Below are 20,827 nucleotides of genomic sequence, written 5' to 3' on the forward strand. Positions count from 1 at the left end.
AGAATGGGGAGAAAAAGACATGGAAAATATGAAAAAGGGGGTAAAAATTATGGCACTATAAAGGTTCAAGCATAACTAATTGGAATTCTAGAAAAAGAGAATGAGATGAAAGAAGTATTTGAAGAGATGATATCTTAAAATTTTCTGCAATTGATAAAAGGTCCTAATCTATAGATTCTAGAAGGCTAATACCTCTCAAACAGGAGAAATAAAAGAATTCCATACCAAGACAATCATAGTAAAACTTTAGAACATAAATGAAATACAGAGGAACTTAAAATCCGCCAGAAAGGAAAGACATTACTTTCAAATGAACTCTAGGAAGGAATTCAGAAACTATAGATACCGTCAATTTGTTGAGATGATTTTATACTCAGCAAAGTTATTTTTCATGAATGAGATTGAAAGAAAAATATTTTAAGAGAAACAGCTGAATTTGCCACTAGCAGACCCTTAGTAAGTACAATTCTAAATGCAGAAGGAGTCACATAGGGGAGGTCTGAGTTACATGAAAGAGTAGAAAGAAAAAAATGTGGTAAATATGTAGATGGAATTAAATAAATATTATATATGGTAAAATTATAATGGGTTTAAAAGTAAGTAAAATTAAGAGTAATTAATAGGAATAGCATGTAATTTGGATGGGGTTAGATGGAGTTAATGTGTTTAAAAATCTTTGTATCATTTGTGAGCATTGTAAAGATTTTGATTAGCTTTAGTTTTTGATAAGTTATGTATGGGTGTTATATTTCTAGGATAACCACTAAAAATATATGGACAAAAGATGCAACTTACTAATGTGCTAGAGGGAAAAACAATCCAAAAGGAGGCAAAAAAAAAAGAGAGAACAAAAAGAAACATTGAAAGGTTTAAGGAGCCTATTTAATCTGATTGTAAGTCCAAATTAAATGGCAAAATTAAATTTGATGTTAGTAAATGGTAAAGTATATAAGTCAGAGAGAAAGCTTGTCATACTAGTTGCAGAAGCAAAATCCAAGTACATGTTACTTACAAGATATACTTGAGCAAGTGGTAGAGAAAAGTTGAAAGTAAAAGGGTACAGATATACTAGGAGAATATGAATTATACTAAAATTTGTTTAGCTATAGTAACATTAGATGAAATGAATTTTTCAGTCATAAAGGTTTGTTTGAGACAAAGAGGATCCATTTATAAAGAATAGAGGTTCATTTTAGCAGGATAATGTAACAAAAATTTTTATGCACCTGAAAACATCATATAAAAATTCATAAAGCAAGAATTTAAAGAACTTCAGGTAAAAGTTGACAAATATAGAATCCTAATGTGAGACTTTATTACTTCTTTTTATAAGTGTTAGATAAAGCAGAAAATAATAAAGTTAGAGAATAATTTACTTAACATAATTAACAAGCTTATTTTAGTGGAAATGTATAGAAATTCACCTCAAACTTGAGAGTATATATTTTTACTAATCTCACAAGAATATTTATAAAACTTACCACATCCTAGTCCTTAAAGGAAGTCTCAGTAAATTTTGGTAGACTCATATCCTATGGACCATTTGAAGTAGAAATCAATTTTTAAAATAACAAACCCTCGATATATTGGAAATTAGAAAACAGGGAACAAATTAGAAAATATGTAAAAAGGATGAAAATTAAAATAATTATCAGGCATCTAAAAAGTGAGAAAAAGAATAGCATAGTAAACCCAAAGAAGCAAGGAAAGAAATAATAAGAGAAATAAATGAAATAGAAATATATAATACTGAGGGTCAACAGAATCTAAAGTTCTTTGAAAAGACTATTAATAAAATAGATAATTCTCTACTGATGTTGGTCAAGGAAAAAAAAAAACCAAAAGTGAAAGGTATAAATAAGAAATATTAGGAATGAAAAAAATTGTCACTTTAGTTGTAGTTAACCTTAAAAAGACAATAAAAATATATTATGAACAAGTTTATGACAGTGAATTTGGAAATTTAAGTGAAGAAAAATTCCTATTAAAATTTAACCTAATAAAACTGATAAGAAGTAATAAAAAACATGGATAATATCAAAACTGTTTTAAAATTTGGGGGTCACAAGTTTCAAATCATCCTACAAAATAAGCTCTGCATCTAGATGGACTGGTTAATTACATCAGACATTCAAGGAAAAAAATTAATCTTACACAAACTAATACAGAGTATCAAATTCACACTGCTACTGAGACTATGATACCCTTGATACTCAAACCTGACAAGGCCAATGAGAATAGGAAGTTATAGGCTAGTTTCACTCACAGATAGAAGAATCCTAAAATTGAACCTCATAATGTAGAAAAGGATATTTCATCCCAAATTGCAATTATTCTGGAAAGTTGGGTGAATAAACTTAGTATTTCATATCAACTAAGAGTGTAGACTTTGCAGGCAGAGTGCCTTGGTTTGAATCCAGGTTTTACTAATCAGCTTAAGGCAAGTTTCTTAAGTTTTATTTCTTGTTTGTTATTTGGGATAATAATGGTATCAACTCATAGGGTTATTCTGAGGGTTGAACAAATTAAAATATGTAAAGCATCTAGAACCATGTCTGATATATACTAAATGCTAATTGGTGTTAGATATCGACATTATGGTAAAATCAATTACTGTAATGCATCATATTAAGAGAACGAAGAAAAAAGCTATATGGTTATCTCAGTAGATACAGAGAAAGCATTAATAAAATTCAATATGTCAGTATATTAGAGGGAGACCTGCTTACACTGAGAAAGTATAAACATGAAAAACCTACATCATATATTTTACTTAATGGTGAAATGTTTAAAATACTCTTTTTGAGATTGATAATAATGACTAGTGTAATTATTGTCATTACTTTTAGGGCTCAATAATTGTAGCAAGGTCAAAAATAAGAAAGGAAGGAAGATAGGTACAAGGATTAGAAAAGGAGAGAAAACTGATATTATTTGCAAAAGAATATACAGATAAAATATAGAATTAATAGGAGTGTTAGCAGAACTGATGAACACAAAATTAGTATATAAAAAGCAGTTGCAGGAAATGGTAATTTCTTAAAATGTTAAATGTCTACTTACCATACAACACTGCAGTTCCACTGCTAGGCATATATAAGAATGTCCTCTAACACCATATACAAAAATAAACTCACAGTAGATTAAAGACCTAAATGTAAGACCCGAAACCATAAAACTCCTCAAAGAAAACATAGAACACTCTTTGACATAAATTGTTTGTTTGGTTTTTTTTTTTTTTGCGGTATGCGGGCCTCTCCCTGTTGTGGCCTCTCCCGTTGCGGAGCACAGGCTCCGGACGCGCAGGCTCAGCGGCCATGGCTCACGGGCCCAGCCGCTCCGCGGCATGTGGGATCTTCCCAGACTGGGGCACGAACCCGTGTCCCCTGCATCGGCAGGTGGACTCTCAACCACTGCGCCACCAGGGAAGCCCTCTTTGACATAAATTGTAGCAACGTTTTTTTGATCCATTTCCTAAAGCAAAGGAAATAAAAGCAAAAAAATAAATAAATGGAACTTAATTAAACTTAAAAGCTTTTGCACAGCAAAGTAAACCATCGACAAAAGGAAAAAACAGGCTACTGAATGGGAGAAAATATTTGCAAATGATATGACCGATAAGGAGTTAATATCCAAAATATATAAATAGCTCATACAACTCAACATCAAAAAAACAAACAACCAGATTAAAAAATGGGCAGAAGGGCTTCCCTGGTGGCGCAGTGGTTGAGAGTCCGCCTGCCGATGCAGGGGACATGGGTTCGTGCCCCGGTCTGGGAGGATCCCACATGCCGCGGAGCGGCTGGGCCCGTGAGCCATGGCTGCTGAGCCTGCGCGTCCGGAGCCTGTGCTCCGCTACGGGAGAGGCCACAACAGTGAGAGGCCCGCATACCGCAAAAAAAAAAAAAAACCAAAAAATGGGCAGAAGACCTGAATAGACATTTCTCCAAAGAGGACGTGCACAGGGCCAACAGGCAAATGAAAAGATGCTTAATATCGCTAAGCATCAGAGAAATGCAAATTAAAGCCACAATGAGATATCACCTCACTCCTGTCAGGATGGTCATTAAAAAGAACACAACTAGCAAATGTTGGTGAGGATGTGGAGAAAAGGGAACCCTCCTACATTGTTGGTAGGAATGTAAATTGGTGCAGCCACTGTGGAAAACAACATGGAAGTTCTCAAAAAGCTAAAAATCGAACTACTGTATTACTCAGCAATTCCACTCCTGGGTATATATCTGAAAAAAACAAAAACACTAATTCGAAAAGATACATGCACCCCATTGTTCATAGCAGCATTACTTATCGTTGCCAAGATATGGAAGCAACCTAAATGTCCATCAACAGATGAGTGGATAAAGAAGGTGAGATTTATATACACAATGGAATACTACTCAGCCATAAAAACAGAACAGAATTCTGCCATTTGCAGCAACATGGATGAACTTGGAGGGCATTATGCTAAGTGAAAAAAGTCAGAGAAAGACAAATACTGTATTTGTCTTTTGTATGTAGAATCTAAAAAATACAACAAACTAGTGCATATAACAAAAAAGAAGACTCAGTTATAGAGAGCAAACCAGTGGTTACCAATGGGGAGGGACAAATTTTGGGGTGTAAGATAAGCTCAAAGATATATTGTACAACATGGGGAATATAGCCAATATTTTGTAATAACTGTAAATGGAAAGTAACCTTTAAAATTGTATAAAAAATAAAAAATAAATTTAAAAAAATCCCCCAAACAATAAAGTGCACATTTTATTTCTGCCAGCAAAAAAAAAAAAAAAAAAAAAGGTGATGATGTTGTTTTCGGAGATAGGAGCCTTTTGTAGTCTCTTTTTTATTAGTATAGTTTTATTTTAAAAATAATATTTGAGTTTATCTTTTATAATAAAGATATTTAAATATATTGTTTTCTTCAAAGTGGCTATTTTCCTGTATTTTAACATGTATTGTAAACAAATAGTACTTTATTCCTTGAGGTTTATATTACTGTAATATGTTAAAAAAATTTTTTTGATTCCTTGTAAGTTTTTTAAAATTTTAAATTTATTTGGGATAGTCACACTCTTTACTGTATTTATACTGTTTTATTCTTGAAATGTCTAGGAAGTTATTTTCAATACTTTATTTTGGAGCAAATTTATTGAGTAAGTCATTCGTTATGATATTACTAGAGGGACTTCCACTGCATTCAGAAAAGTGCGTAAGTAATATGTATATTGCTTGACGAATTATCACAAACTGTTTTTATTTGTATGTGAAAGTTTTACTTGCATGTAACTGCCACCTAGGTCAAGAAATAGATTCAGTAAATTTGGAAGTTCCATTAATTGTGAAAGCAGAGATAGGGGTCATTTACTTAAGGATTTCTCTTTGAACTGTAGAGAAACTCTTTCCCTTTTTTAAATGTACTTAAATGCCATGCTGTTTCAAAGGTGTGTTGCATTTTCTTCTTGTTTTGTTATAAATGAATCTGGATTATTGTGTATTTGATGTAGGAGTACGGTTGGACAGAATGAACTGAAAATTACAAGTGATCGAGCAATAAATTCAGGATTGTTTTTTGAAGGTAAACCAAAGCCTTCAAAACAGTCACTTCAGTCTTACCAAGAAGCTTTGCAACAGCAGGTATTCATTCATTTTTTTATTCATTCGTTTGTTTGTTCATCTAATGTTAAACATCTTATGTGTTAGTACAGTGGTCTGTTAAAACTCAGAGTGTGGCAGAGGAGAACAAATTCCATTCATTTATAATTCAGTGTGATAAGGTTTGATGCAGGTAGACTGGAATGCATGGGATAGGGAGAATAATTGCCTGGGCTGCTAGGAGGGCTTCACATGGTTGATGATATTTGAGTTGCATGTTATACAGTGAATAAATGTGAAATTCCTGGTGTATTCAGTGAATGGAATTGATGTAGAAGAAGGGGCTGGAGTGTTAGATTTTGCTGGATTGTGAAGGATAGCTAATAAGGGGTTTTCAGTTTCATCTTGTTACCAATAGCCAAAGGGAGGACATTTTAAACCAAAGAGTGAAAGAAATAGTTGATATGAGTAGATGTGGCTTTTAGGAAGATATCTGGTTCTGATATGGACGGTTGGGAAAGAGATGTGGCAGAGAAACCTTTTAGTAAACTATTGAGGTAGTCCATCCAGGAGGTAACAAGGTCCTGAACCAGGTGGGGAAGATGGAGAGGGTATCCAAGAGACAATTCTGGGGTTCCATTGATAGGGCTTAGATTTAGGGAGTGGGGAAAGAACAGAGGGCTTGAAGATGATTCTGAGTGTTGTAATCTGAGAGAATAATGAGGCTGTGAACTGAGGGTAGGGAAAAAAGAGGTAGAATGCTTAGGGAGGAGGATAATGTTCTGTTGTGGTTTGTAATGTTTGGAGAGGGTTTACTTAAGAGTAACTGTATCAGGGACTTCCCTGGTGGCGCAGTGGTTAAGAATCCACCTGCCAATGCAGGGCACACGGGTTTGAGCCCTGGTCCAGGAAGATCCCACATGCTGTGAAGCAACTAAGCCCATGCGTCACAACTACTGAGCTTGCACTCTAGAGCCCGCAAGCCACAACTCCTGAGCCCGCGTGCCACAACTCCTGAAGCCTGTGCGCCTAGAGCCCGTGCTCTGCAACAAGAGAAGCCACTGCAATGAGAAGCCTGCGCACTGCAACGAAGAGTAGCCCCCGCTCGTCGCAACTAGAGAAAGCCCGTGCGCAGTAACGAAGACCCAACGCAGCCAAAAATAAATAAATAAATAAATAATAATAAATTAATAGCTTAAAAAAATAAAAGAGTAACTGTATTAGATGTATGGGTTTTTTGAGGGGAATACTCATATCTCCTCCAGAGAGGACCCTGGAACTCTAGGTATATATTCACCTGAGGTACTTTTCTACAAAGTTTCACTTGGATTTCTTCCAAAGCTCAGTTTTTTTGTTCAGTTTTTTACATTGGGCAACCTCCTTGGAAGGTGGATTTTTTTAAAATTACAGAATTACCAACATTATTTTTGTGTGTGTTATGATTCTACAAACAAAAGACTGCATTTATCTGTCAGTTTTCAAATGAGCATATTAAAAACACCACTGACAAAACCAGATTTCCCAACTCTAGAATTTTATTTTATGTATGTGATAACTTCCTTGGCCTTTCTGGAGTAGTTGCTTAAATTTTCCATGCATATGGTTATGATTTTAAAAGTAACTTTCCAAAATGTAGATCTTTATTCATTGCCTATTTATGTTTTTAGAGACCAACCCTGTGCTTATACTTGACGATGATAAGACTGTATTTGTTTTTTATGCTTTCATAAAGTATACTTAAATAGCCCAACACTCTCCAGAGAGCTTTGAACCTTCAACAGCTTTGAATTTAGGGAATGGAGTTTGCCCAGGGTAGAGTAGGTCTGGTGAGGTATAGGAAGTAGTTGGCCCAGATCTCATGAGGTGTGAGGAGTAGTTTGTTGCTGGCCAGATCCTATGATAGGGTAGATGAAAAAAGGAAGTCGGGAGATTCTGTTGGTCCCCATGAAACTGGTGAGGTTAGGGAGGGAATGAAGCTGGGGGGTGGGAAGATGGAGTTGGTTTAGTCCAAAGTGGCACCAGTGGCTGGAAAGGACTCAAGTGACATGATGTGAGGGAGTAGCAGCTATATATTCCAGCTATCAAAGTGTTTTTAAATTGTTTTTATTTTATTTTATTTATTTATTTTTTTTGTGGTATGTGGGCCTCTCACTGCTGTGGCCTCTCCTGTTGGCGGAGCACAGGCTCCAGACGCGCAGGCCCAGCGGCCATAGCTCACGGGCCCAGCCGCTCCAGGGCATGTGGGATCTTCCCGGACTAGGGGCACGAACCCACGTCCCCTGCATCAGCAGGTGGACTCCCAACCACTGCGCCACCAGGGAAGCCCTATTTTATTTTATTTTTTTATAAATTTATTTTATTTTTGGCTGCATTGGGTCTTTGTTGCTGCATGTGGGCTTTCTCTAGTTGCAGTGAGCGGGGGCTACTCTTCGTTGTGGTGCCCAGGCTTCTCATTGCGGTGGCTTCTCTTGCTGTGGAGCATGGGCTCTAGGCGTGCGGGCTTCAGTAGTTGTGGCATATGGGCTCAGTAGTTGTGGCTCGTGGGCTTTAGAGCGCAGGCTCAGTAGTTGTAGTGCACCGGCTTAGTTACTCCACGGCATGTGGGATCTTCCTGGACCAGGGCTCGAACCCGTGTGCCCTACATTGGCAGGCAGATTCTTAACCACTGCGCCATCAGGGAAGCCCCTTAAATTGTTTTAAAATATATTTGTGATGTTAAATTTTATAGTGAAGTATACTGAAAAAAAAATCCAGTTTTTTCTCTAATAAGAAAAATAAAATCTGATATTAAAACTACCTTTTTGTATCAGAACACTTGTCAGCACTTATTATGAATGTTTCTTAATGTTGTTAAGATTCGAGAAAGAGAAGAAAGAAGAAAGAAAGAACGAGAAGAAAAAGAAGAATATGAAGCTAAATTAGAAGCTGAAAGGAGAAGTTATAACCCCTGGGGGAAAGGTGGAGGTGGTGCTCCTCTGAGAGATGCAAAAGGAAATCTGATAAGTATGTTATTTCCATTGATTTGTTGTTTTTAAGAGAAACTAAGTTTAACTTTTTAAAAGAATGGGGAGTAGAAAAAAGTGACAATCATAGTCGGTAAGGCAGGGTCTCTTTTTGTACAGCTTAATGCAAAAGAGGTATTTTTCAGATTATTATTCATTTATCTTTATTACAAAATTTTCACCTTCCAATGATAATAACTCAGTTGCAGAGAAAAGTTCATGTTAGTTGGCAAGTTTTTTTTTTTTTTTTTTTTTGTGGTACGCGGGCCTCTCACTGTTATGGTCTCTCCCCTTGCGCGGAGCACAGGCTCTGGACACGCAGGCTCAGCGGCCATGGCTCACGGGCCTAGCCGCTCTGCGGCATGTGGGATCTTCCCAGACCGGGGCACGAACCCGTGTCCCCTGCATCGGCAGGCGGACTCTCAACCACTGCGCCACCAGGGAAGCCCAGTTGGCAAGTTTTTACCCAAACTAGTAGTTAGAATTTTTAAAAGTTTTCTAGTAAAAACAGTAAAACCCTTATTGCAGTTTTTTTTAAAACTGGTAAGACGTTTTTAAAATAAGTGATCTGGTGTAGTGGGGGGATGTTATATTTAATTCATATATGCCACGTACTTGCACAATGCAGGGACTCCTTTGACAAAGATCTAGCCTCAGAAAGTTTTGGCAGGTTGCAGAATTATATTGATTTATCTTTCAATTATGTACTCTTAAAAATGTTCCATCTAGAAATCACACAATAAGCACTTTGAAAAGACGCTTTATATAACTTGTTATATATATTGGAATGGTCTCTGATTAGCTTTTAGCTTAGAATAAAAGCAGAGAAAGATAATGGTTTTTTTAAAATTGTTTAATTGGAAATGAGAAATGAATAATTAGAAACCCATTAAAATGGTAAAAATGTAAATTTCACATTTGGGTTTATGCTTTGTTGTAGGGATAGCTGAGTGATGCAATCAGAAGATTTTGAGGGGTACTGAGTTATTAGAGTTCTTAAGTATTATGCCTTTGATTCTTTGTTAAAGATGGCTTTTATAAAAAGATATATTTGAGGCCCAGTTAAATTAATGAGATAATTCTTTTCTTTTCCAAAGGATTTATTCCTTTCCTTTCTTCACCTCATAAATACTTTCCTCACAGTTTTGAAGACTAGAACTCTTACTCTCTCTTTATAGGTGAGATGATTTTAGGTGATGCATAGATAAGCATAGAAGTTAAATGTTTATTTGAATATATATTAGAAAAACACTGGTTTTCCATTAATGCATAGTACTATAACATTTCCTTTGAAAGTAAAGGCATTTAACGAAAAGTGCTCTAACAAAGAACTCCCATTTCTCAGAGGCTTAAGGCTTAAGGCAGTGTAAGTTTACTTCTCACTTAAGTTACATTCTGATGCTGTTTGGGTGGTTCTCCTCCAAGAGGTGACTTGGGAATGTGGGCCCCTTCCATTGTGTCGTTCCACCATTTTGGAGTCCTTTATTTCTAGCTGCACAGATGTGGTCCAGAGGGTGGGAGAACAAGTTGAGAATTTTGCTGGGGCCTGGCCTGAAAGTGGAGGAATATCACTTTTGTCTTTGTTCCATTGTTCAGACCTAGTTATAAGGTTCTAAAGTAACTGCTTGGGAGGCTGGGAAGTTTTGGTTTCTTTATACCCAGGAGGAGGACATGAGATTGCAAAGCATCTACCCAGTTTTTGCTATTAAATTTAAATTGTAAATTGATAGAAACATAACAGTTACCACGAAGGAAGTGCTTACTTATGTAACAGAAACTTTGGGAAACACTGGAATAATTTCCTAGAAGTTTCCAGCTTGCTCTAAGATTATTTCCAGTTCAGACAATACAATTACAGTGTTTTGTGTGTGTTTAATTGGTGGAAGTGAGTAGGATAAGTGTTTGTTTTGAATTACAAAATATTGTTTTAGAATTGCTTGACCTAACAGGAATGGAGCAAACTTTTCTGAGATTTTTACTTTTAGTGGTAGTGTTTAGTTTGCTTATTTAATGCTACAGTCATGCCATGAAATAAAAAAGGTGTGCTGTTTTATCAAATGCAGTGGAACTCTTTTTTTAATGGTATTTTCAAAGCAAGTAAACTCATCACTTAAAGAATATCAGTTTGTTTTGTATGTGGCTGTTATATTTTAGAGAGAGAGGGAACATAATTTTCCTATTTAAAATATGTAGTAAAGTTCAGTGTTTTGCTTTATTTCATGAGATGGCCAAGACCATATAAAAGGGGTTATGTTGGGTAACTAATTCAGCTGCTGGCTTTTCTAATTACTCCTGTTCCATCTTTGATCTTTTATTACAAACAAATTAAAGAAACTGAATGTTCACCATTATCTTCGCTCTCTAAGAAAGATCTCTTTATAAGGTAAACTAGTTATTAATAAAATATCAAAATCTTACTCATACAATTTTAACATAGCATCAACCCTTTTAGAGTAAATACCTCTCATTTTGATTACTTGTACTACACTTAAATTTTGTTTCTCAGTTCTTTATTCATTAAAATTCTTTATTCAAGTTCCCATAAAAATACTTAGTATATTCTAATGTCTTTCAATGGGTGAATGGATAAACAACTGTGGTACATTTACATGATGGGATGCTACTCAGCAGTAAAAAAGAATGAACTATTGATGCACAAAACAATTTGGAAGACTCTCAAGGGAAGTCTTAAGGGAAAGAAGCCCTTCTGTAAAGGTTACATACACATATATTCTGAAAATGACAAAACTGTAGCAATGGAGAACAAATCACTGGTTACCAAAGATGATAGCTGAGGAGAGGGAGTAACTATGATGGAGTTTTTGGGGGTGATGGAACTCTTCTGTATCCTGATTATTGTGATGTTACTTGACTCTATTGTATATTAAAAAATTTAAAAACCTGTACACCAAGAGAAAAATAGTAAAAAAATAAATTAAGAATAGTTAACCAATTTGAAAGATAGCAGAAATATCTCATAGTTCTAATTGATTAATAGCAAGATTGCTTCACATATATTTGGTTAAATATTTGTATTTCTTTTATGTATTATATTTGCCCCAGTTAGATTTATGTTTGTTTTTATGCTGTTTATTGAGACACAATTTGCATACAATAAAATTCACCCCTTTAAAGTGTTCTGTTCATTGAGTTTTGACAACTGATTTTGGTAACCACTGCCATAATCAAGATATTGAACATTTCTAACTTATCCAGCCCGATACCCTTGTCAGTCTCTGATCTGCACTCTGGCACAATAGTATTGCCTTTTATGCCTTTTTTTTTTTTTAACTTAGTATGATGTTTTTGAGATTTATCCATGTTGTTATATACGTCAGTAGTGTATTTCTTTTTATTACTGAATAGTATTCTGTTGTGGGGAAGCACCACAGTTGTTTATCCATTTACCAGTTGATGGACTTTTGGATTCTTTATAGTTTGAGACTATTATGAATAAAGCTGTTATAAACATTCACTTACAGGTCTTTGTGTGAACATAAGTTTTCATTTCTTTTGGGTAAATGCCTAGGAATGGAATTGCTGGGACATATAATAAGTGTATGTTTACCTGTGTAAGAAACACCCAGACCTTTTCCCAAAGTGGTTGTGCCATTTTGCATTCCCACCAGCAGAGCAGATTTCCTGTTGCTGTGAACCCTCATCAGCGCTTGAGATTGTCTTAGAAATTTGTCATTCTATTAAGTGTGTAGTGACATCTCATTGTAACTTTTTGTTTTGAAATAATTTGACTTACAGAAGAGTTGCAAAGATAGTATAGAGAGTACCTTTTACCTAGGTTCCCTTAATGTTAACACCTTACGTAATCTTGGCACAGTGATCAAAACTGAAAATTAAAATGGTTACAATACTATGAATTAAATGATAGACCTTATTTGGATTTCACCACTTTTTCCCCTAAATCCTTATTCTGTTCCAGGCTGTAGTCCAGGATCCCATGTTGCATTTAGTTGTCATGTGTCTTTAGTCTCCTCCAGTCTGACAGTTCCTCTTTCTGTCCCTTTTTTGTTTTTATATATATATAATAGCTTTATTGAGATCTAATTCCCATAACACACAATTTACCCATTTAAAATATACAATTCAGTAGTTTTTAGTATATTCATAGGGTTGTGCTAAAATCACACAATCAACTTTAAAACATTTTCCCCTTTGAATTGCTTTGGTACTTTTGCTGAAAATCAGTTGACCGTAAAATTATTTCTAGACTCTCAGTTCTGTCTCATTGATGTAGATGTCTGTCCATATGCCCTATTACTCTCTTCATTACTGTAGCTTTGTAGTAAGCTTTGAAATGGAGAGGTGTGAGTCTTTGAACTTTGTTCTTCTTTTTCAAGATTGTTTTGGCAACTTGACTTCCTTGGCATTTTCATATAAATTTTACTCAGTTTGTCAACCTTCACAAAAAAAGCAGGGTGGGATTTTTCATTGACTTTATAAGTCAGTTTTGGGAAAGCCAGCATCTTAATTTAACAATATTAGTCTTTTGATCCATAAATGTGGAATATTTATCCACTAATTAGTCTTAGTTAACTTCTCTTAGCAATATTTTGTGGTTCTGCTTGTAAACCTATTTTGTTAATTGTATACTTAAGTATTTAATATGTTTTGTTACTGTTTTAAAAGATACATATAAAAATTTCAATATCCATTTGCTCATTGCAAGTTTATTGAAATATAGTTGATTTTTGTGTATTGTCCTTGGTTAACTCACTCATTTGTTTCAGTAGTTTTTTTTTTTTTTGGCAGATTCTTTAGGATTTTTTTTCTTTTTTTTTTTATGTAGACAGTCATGTTATCTGTAGACAGAGTTTTATTTCTTCTTCTCCAATCTGAATGCCTTTTACTTATTTTACTTGTCTTTTCCCTGGTTAGGAACTCTAGTACAATGTTTAGAAATCATGACACCAAATCGTGAAGTTTGGTGGTTTGAATCATTTGAGGAATTTATCCATTTCTTCTGAGTTTTTGAATTTTTTGGCATAAAGTTGTTCATAATATTTTATTATTCTTTTAAGCTCTGTAGAATCTATAGTGATGGCTCCTGCTTCTCTTTTATTCCTGATATTTTTAACTTTTATATTCTTCCCTTTTTCTTAACCAGTTTGCCTAGATTTGCCTATTTGATTGATCTTTTCATAGAACCAGCTTTTGTTTTCATTGATTTTTCTCTGTTGTTCTTCTCTTCCTATTTCATTGATTTTTGCTCTTTACTATTTTCTTTCTTTTGTTTGCTTTGTGCTTTTAATTTTCTCTTCTTCTTCTGATTTCTTAGTGTGGAAGCTTAGATTATGGTTTGAGACCTTATTTCTTTTCTAATATATGCATTTAAAAATGCTACAAATTTCCCTCTGAGTACTGCTTTAACTGTATATCAGATTTGATATGTTATATTTTCATTTTCCTTCAGTTCAGTTTTCTAATTCTCCTTTTGATTTTTCTTTGACCCGTTGATTATTTAGAAGTGAGTTTTAAAAATTTCCAAATATTTGGATTTGCAAATGAAGCAACTACAAAGGCTTAATCTCCAAAATGTACAAGCAGCCCATGCAGCTCAATATCTAAAAAACAAACAACTCAATCCCAAAATGGGCAGAAGACCTAAATAGACATTTCTCCAAAGAAGATATACAGGTTGCCCACAAACACATAAAAAGATGCTCAACATCACTAATCATTAGAGAAATGCAAGTCAAAACTACAATGAGGTATCACCTCACACTGGTCAGAATGGCCATCATCAAAAAATTTACAAACAATAAATGCTGGAGAGGGTTGGAGAAAAGGGAACCCTCTTGCACTGTTGGTGGGAAGGTAAATTGATACAGCCACTATGGAGAACAGTATGGAGGTTCCTTAAAAAATTAAAAATCGGGCTTCCCTGGTGGCGCAGTGGTTGAGAGTCCGCCTGCTGATGCAGGGGATGCGGGTTTGTGCCCCGGTCTGGGAGGATCCCGCATGCCGCAGAGCGGCTGGGCCCATGAGCCGTGGCCGCTGGGCCTGCGCGTCTGGAGCCTGTGATCCGCGGCGGGAGAGGCCACGGTGGTGAGAGGTCTGTGTACTGCAAAAAAAAAAAAAAAAAAAAAACTAAACTAAAAATAGAACTACCATACGGCCCAGCAATCCCACTCCTGGGCATATACCCTGAGAAAACCATAATTCAAAAAGAGTTATGTACCACAATGTTCATTGCAGCACTATTTACAATAGGCAGGACACGGAAGCAACCTAAGTGTCCATTGACAGATGAATGGATAAAGAAGATGTGGCACATATATACAATGGAATATTACTCAGCCATAAAAAGAAACAAACTTGAGTTATTTGTAGTGAGGTGGATGGACCTAGAGTCTGTCATACAGAGTGAAGTAAGTCAGAAAGAGAAAAACAAATACCATATGCTAACACGTATATATGGAATCTAAAAAACAAAAAACAACAAAAAAAACAGTGGTTCTGACGAATCTAGGGGCAGGACAGGAATAAAGACCTAGACGTAGAGAGTGGACTTGAGGACACGGGGAGTAGGAAGGGTAAGCTGGGACGATGTGAGAGAGTAACGTTGACATATATACACGACCAAATGTAAAATGGATGGCTGGTGGGAAGCAGCCGCATGGCCCAGGGAGATCAGCTTGGTGCTTTGCGACCACCTAGTGGGGTGGGATAAGGAGGGTGGGAGGGAGATGCAAGAGGGAGGGGATATGGGGATATACATATGCATGTAGCTGATTCACTTTGTTATACAGCAGAAACTAACACAAGATTGTAAAGCAACTATACTCCAATAAAGATGTTAAAAAAAATTCCAAATATTTGGGCATATTTCCAGATAGCTTTCTGTTGTTCACTTCTAGCATATATTCTGTTTTGTTCAGAGAATATACTTTTTTGTTATTTCAATGTTTTTAAGTTTATGAGATTTATTTTATGGACTACCAATTATATTTTTATTTACCTTATAGACTGTGATCTCTATAAGTAAGTGTATATATTAAAAATTAGGTTAATTTGGAAATATGTACTGTACTAGTAGTGCCAGGATTGGAAATTTTCTTTAGCCCTCTGAATTGATTCATTATAAAAGAGTTTGTGTGTCAGCAGTAGATTGCTGAATAATCCTGGGCCAATGGTACTACTGTTTAACCTATCTTAGCCATTTTGTTTAAAATGTTTGTTATTTTCCACCAAAGTACAAAGAGTAACTTGTAAAGTTAATTTTAATTTCAAAGTATTCATTTAGGTTTATAAAAAAGCAAAGATTATAAAATAAAATAAGGAATGAAAAGAATTAATTACTATTTATGTATTGTTTACCTGTAGGTATCATATAATTTAGCCCTGGTCTGATAAATTGTTCAGAGAGTAGAATTATTTTCCCAGTCATGAATCTGTAACATTTTCTTTTGTTATTCCTTTCTTTGTAGAATTATTCTTGTAATGCTAGCAATATTATATTAAATGATATGATGATATACATTTGAAATAAATGCCCATTTTCAGTGATACCTTTTCAGTTGGCAAATTACACTTTTGACCAAATTGCTTTTTCAAATTTTCATATTTTAGCTGACTTCATACCTTTTATTTTACTGCCTCGCAAAAAGATAGACAAGGGGTGACCAATTGATTGACAAATCATCTTTTCCAATAAAAAGCAATATGGATTTGTTTTGATTGCTGAATCTGATAGTCTTGTCTTAAATAATAGATATGTACTCTGATGAAATTAATTTGCCTTTTATATAAATACATTGACTATTATTCTAATACTTGAGAAAACTGTAATCACAACAGTAAATTAAAACATGTTATTGACTTTGAAGTTTATTATAATGTTTACTTGTAGGATATATATCTCTTACTTTATAGTTTGTGTAGGTGAATATCAAAGTGATATTTTATTCCCTAATCTTTCACTAGTTTGGTAACAGAGCTCTGGGTATGGGTATCGTCTGGAAGGAGTGAGCTTAATATATTACACTCTTGTAATATAAAAAAGAATATTATATGTATAATTATTCATAGTGACTTATTTACATAGGCTGGTTTTATGTTCTTCTAGTGAATTGGATGACAATGAGATATTGATTTCCCATTGGAGTTATTTTGTTTCACTTTTATGACATTTTTGAGACCACAGCTATTCATTAGTTCATGACCTTAACTTCCCCATCATCTTTCTGGTTTCATTTACCTCCCATATTCAGATAGATCCCAGGATTTGGCTATGATTGCAGGAGTACCTAACTAATTCTTGCCTTACCACTCCTTGGCACTTGGAAGTTTTCTTGGAATCAGCCTTTCTCTGTGTTTTCAGCCAGTCCCTTCTCTCTTGCATTTTCATTTTTTTTTTTTTTTTTTTTTTTACTAATTCCTTCCCTTCCAGCTCTGAACATACTTTGGTTAACTTGTATTCTTAAGCACAAATAAACAAACAAAAACTCTGCTCTTGACCTTGCTGTACTTCCCTTACATAAAACACACTCCAAACGTAGTCTGAACTTGTTGCTGCCACTTCGTACCATCCTCTTACTGCTTCAGATTCTATAAAATGACGTCTAGTTCCTACTACCCTACTGATGCTACATTTTCAAAACTACCTGACGTCCTGATTTCTAACTGAATGGTTTTTGCTCAGTGCTCCTCCCCTTTGGATTGGGTTGACAGTTCTTGCCGGTGAGTCCTGTGCACTCTCTGAACTGCTGTCCTCTCTGCACCGGACGTTTATTGTATGTGTATTAGGAACTGGGTTATTCTTCTGGGTCTTTCTTTCTCTCTCCCTCTCTCCCTCTCATCGGTGCAGTAGGCAATTAGTTTAATAATTACTTTATTTATTTTTTGGCCACACCACACGGCATGTGGGATCTTAGTTACCCAGCCAGGGATCGAACCTGTATCTCCTGCAGTGGAAGCACGGAGTCTTCACCACTGGACCATCAGGGAAGTCCCCGACCTGTCTTAAAAGCAGCAGCAAGGATGTGAACTTTCCTGATTCTGAACTCTCTCTCTTTGGTAATGTTCATGTGTTATTTGCCATGTTCTATCTGGTATTCGAACTGTGCTTCATGTTAAAAATACATCCTTGAACATAACAGGCTTTCTGATAAGCACTTCTTATATCCAGGTTTATGTTCACGTTCACTGCTGCCATACTATCTCAGTTACTTGTTTTGTGGAGAAAAACTACTTTTTATCTTGTTAAAGCTTTTGCGTTCTATAACCATTCAGGTTTGTTTTTAAGATTGACTGGTTGTTTGATGTAGTCTTATGTGCTCAGATTTTTGCCGTGCATATGTGGTATCCATTGCTGTGTTTCCCTAACATGTAGTATTTTTAAAAAAACATTATCTTGCAGTTCTTGAGTCAGTAATTTGTGAGTGTTTCAGCCGGATGGTTCTGTCTCAGGATCTCTCATGGGGCTGCAGTCCAAGATGTCACCTGGGGCTGCAGTTGTTTGCAGTCTTGATTGGGACTGGAGATCTGTTTCCTATGTGGCTCCCTCACTCAACTCAGGAGGCCTCAGTTCCTTGCCATGTGGGCTTGTCTTTAGAGCTCCTTAAGTGTCCTTTTGAAATGGTAGGTGGCTTCTTCAGAGTGAGTGAGCCAATAGATCAAGCAAGGTGGAAATATATTGTCTTTCATGAAGTAGCCTCAGAAGTCATATACCATCATTGTGCATGCAGCATCCTTTTCATAAGAAACAGCCCACACTCCAGGGGAGGGGAATTGACCTCCATCTTTTAAGGGAGGATTGTACAAAAATTTGTGGTTATATTTTAAAACTCGACTCCACATGATACTTTTTCATTAGGAATACTAATAATGTTAGGTAAATTTCACTATGACTTGTTTTGAATTGTTACTATGTTTGTTCTGTATTTAAGATATTCAAAGTTCTGAAGTAACATAGATATGAATATGGTTTTTATGGGTTGTCAAAAATCCATATACTCTTAAGTTCTCTACTGATTTTGACTTTATTTTGTAAGGTTATTTTTTGAAAAATTTCTTACAAGTTTTGATAATTTTGTTTCTGTTTTCAGGGCACCAAGATACCATTGAATTATTCCAGCTCTGTCCTATTGTTTTTCTCTCCATTTGCCTACTTTAAGAAAATGTATTAAGTATACTAATTATAGAAATGCATTTATTGAAATAAATGGCTTATTTTTCCCTCTCAGCTGATTTGAATAGGATGCACAGACAAAATATAGATGCCTACCATAACCCAGATGCAAGAACATATGAAGATAAAAGGGCTGTTGTATCTCTAGACCAAAATTTAGCCACTTCAAATGCTGAGAACCTAGAAGATTCTGCAAATAAAAACTCAGGTTTTTAATCACATTCTATTCTTTTGTTTTTGTGGGGTTTTTTTTACATTTCTAAAGTTGTTCAGTAGCATTTCTCTTCTATTCTCCAAGAAAGTTCTTATGATTTTGAGAATTTGGTTACTCTGAGTCAGGAAGCATAACACATTATTCATGCTATTTACAATAACTTTTCTACATAGGCACTTTGAAAAAAGTGAATAAATACATTTTGCTCCTTAATATGTATTTCTTCTCAGCTTTATTACTTGCTTATGTATACTTTAGCTGCTGCTAATACTTTTGTTTTGCTGATGGGGAGGGCATTTCTAAAAATCAAATAGTCTTTCTACCCATACAGAGTTTGGTAAAGTTTATGGGTTCTTTTTTTTTTTTTTTTTTTTTGCGGTATGCGGGCCTCTCACTGTTGTGGCCTCTCCCCTTGAGGAGCACAGGCTCTGGACGCGCAGGCTCAGTGGCCATGGCTCACGGGCCCAGCCGCTTCGTGGCATGTGGGATCTTCCCGGACCAGGGCACGAACCTGTGTCCCCTGCATCGGCAGGCGGACTCTCAACCACTGCGCCACCAGGGAAGCCCAGTTTATGGGTTCTTATACCATCAGAATTAGTTTGAATTAGTGAAATCATATCAGATGTATGATAAATTGTACAGTGAAATTCATTTTTTTTTGTTTCATAATCAGTTGCCCTCCCTTATAAAACCACAATATACAAAGAAATAAATGAAGTAATTAAAAGTTTACTGTGACTTCTGGTCACATCTGCCTTTCATAAGCAAATATCTTTGATTTGCTATTAAACAGGGTCCTTTAATTAAAGATTCTGTAAATTGAAGATTATTCAATATCTTTCTTTATGACTTGCCAGGAAAAGTTGTCATCATCTTTCTTTATCAAGTATATGTGAAAGTATGTTACATATTTAAAATTCAAATGAAGTTTAAAGAATATACCACCTTACACTGTATTTTGGTGCCTTTAAAAGTTACCATTTTTTTATGACAAATTCTCTTTTGTTCTTTCACAGAAATTTTAATTTTAGACTAGAAAAGAACTCTATATTAGGAAGTCTTTCTAAAATGTCCCTGACTAATCATTACAGTTTTTTAAAAACTTAAAAATATTTTTAATGCATATTGGCCAAATAGGCAGACTAAATGGTGAGTTCTGATTAGAATTACTAGCCTTGCATCTTTCAAGCCTTTGATGGTAGCACTGATCTCTGCAGCCTTTTTGAACACTTCACGAGATGTGTGGTTGGTTGTTTCCATGGACAGCCTGTATCACTGTTTGATCTCTAATTACAAGAAAATGCTTTCCTACTTTGATCCACAATAGATTTTTACACAGCGGATCTAGTTTTGATTTTTGGAGTACTAAAATTAGAACTTTTGATTTTGATGAAATTACTAATTTGGCTCTCACTCTGAGTCTGTAATAATTCAGTGTACAATAGCAGCATCAAAACACCTTTCCATTTTATTGAAGAGAATTTTGACCTCTTTCTGATTATCATTATTTTTCTCTTCATTGGCTTCTGCTTCTGGTAGTCTTTATTGAGATCAGTGGTAGAGATCCCTTCTCTATCCTTCTCTTCCACACCCTGTATTGTTTGTAGTCCTCTCTTAGCCTAGAACTTTCTCTGTCATAGTACTAACACTTTAGGCATCTAGCTCTGCTTACAAAGCAAAAGCACTGGAAAAATCAAAGCTTTCCATGACCCATTCCCAAGAAGGAGCACAAGCTTGATGATTGAATATGCATAGCAGAATTTATTGTCTATTGCCTTTCTGTACACTACCAGGGTTTTGGTGCAGCTGTTGTGGCCAGGATGCTCTAGTTTAAGAAATCATATAAAATCATAAAATGTTAAAATTTCC

General features: G+C 35.4%; 1 protein-coding gene across 6 annotated transcripts in view; it reads left to right on the forward strand.

Moving 5' to 3' along the window:
• Nucleotides 1–20,827, forward strand: part of CSPP1 (centrosome and spindle pole associated protein 1) — a 117,170-nt gene that overhangs the window by 58,998 nt on the left and 37,345 nt on the right. For all 6 annotated transcript variants that reach the window (XR_014017836.1, XM_081259013.1, XM_081259014.1 and 3 more), the window contains 3 exons: nucleotides 5,508–5,637; nucleotides 8,451–8,598; nucleotides 18,800–18,952. Coding sequence is in view for 5 of the 6 variants with exons in the window: in XM_081259013.1 (XP_081115139.1) it covers nucleotides 5,508–5,637; nucleotides 8,451–8,598; nucleotides 18,800–18,952 (431 nt within the window). In the remaining variant the exon portion in view is untranslated. The remainder of the gene's footprint in view (nucleotides 1–5,507; nucleotides 5,638–8,450; nucleotides 8,599–18,799; nucleotides 18,953–20,827) is intronic.

This window comes from Mesoplodon bidens (genome assembly GCF_964165515.1).
Source record: "Mesoplodon bidens genome assembly, chromosome: 16".
In the NCBI taxonomy this organism is placed as follows: Eukaryota; Metazoa; Chordata; class Mammalia; order Artiodactyla; family Ziphiidae; genus Mesoplodon; species Mesoplodon bidens.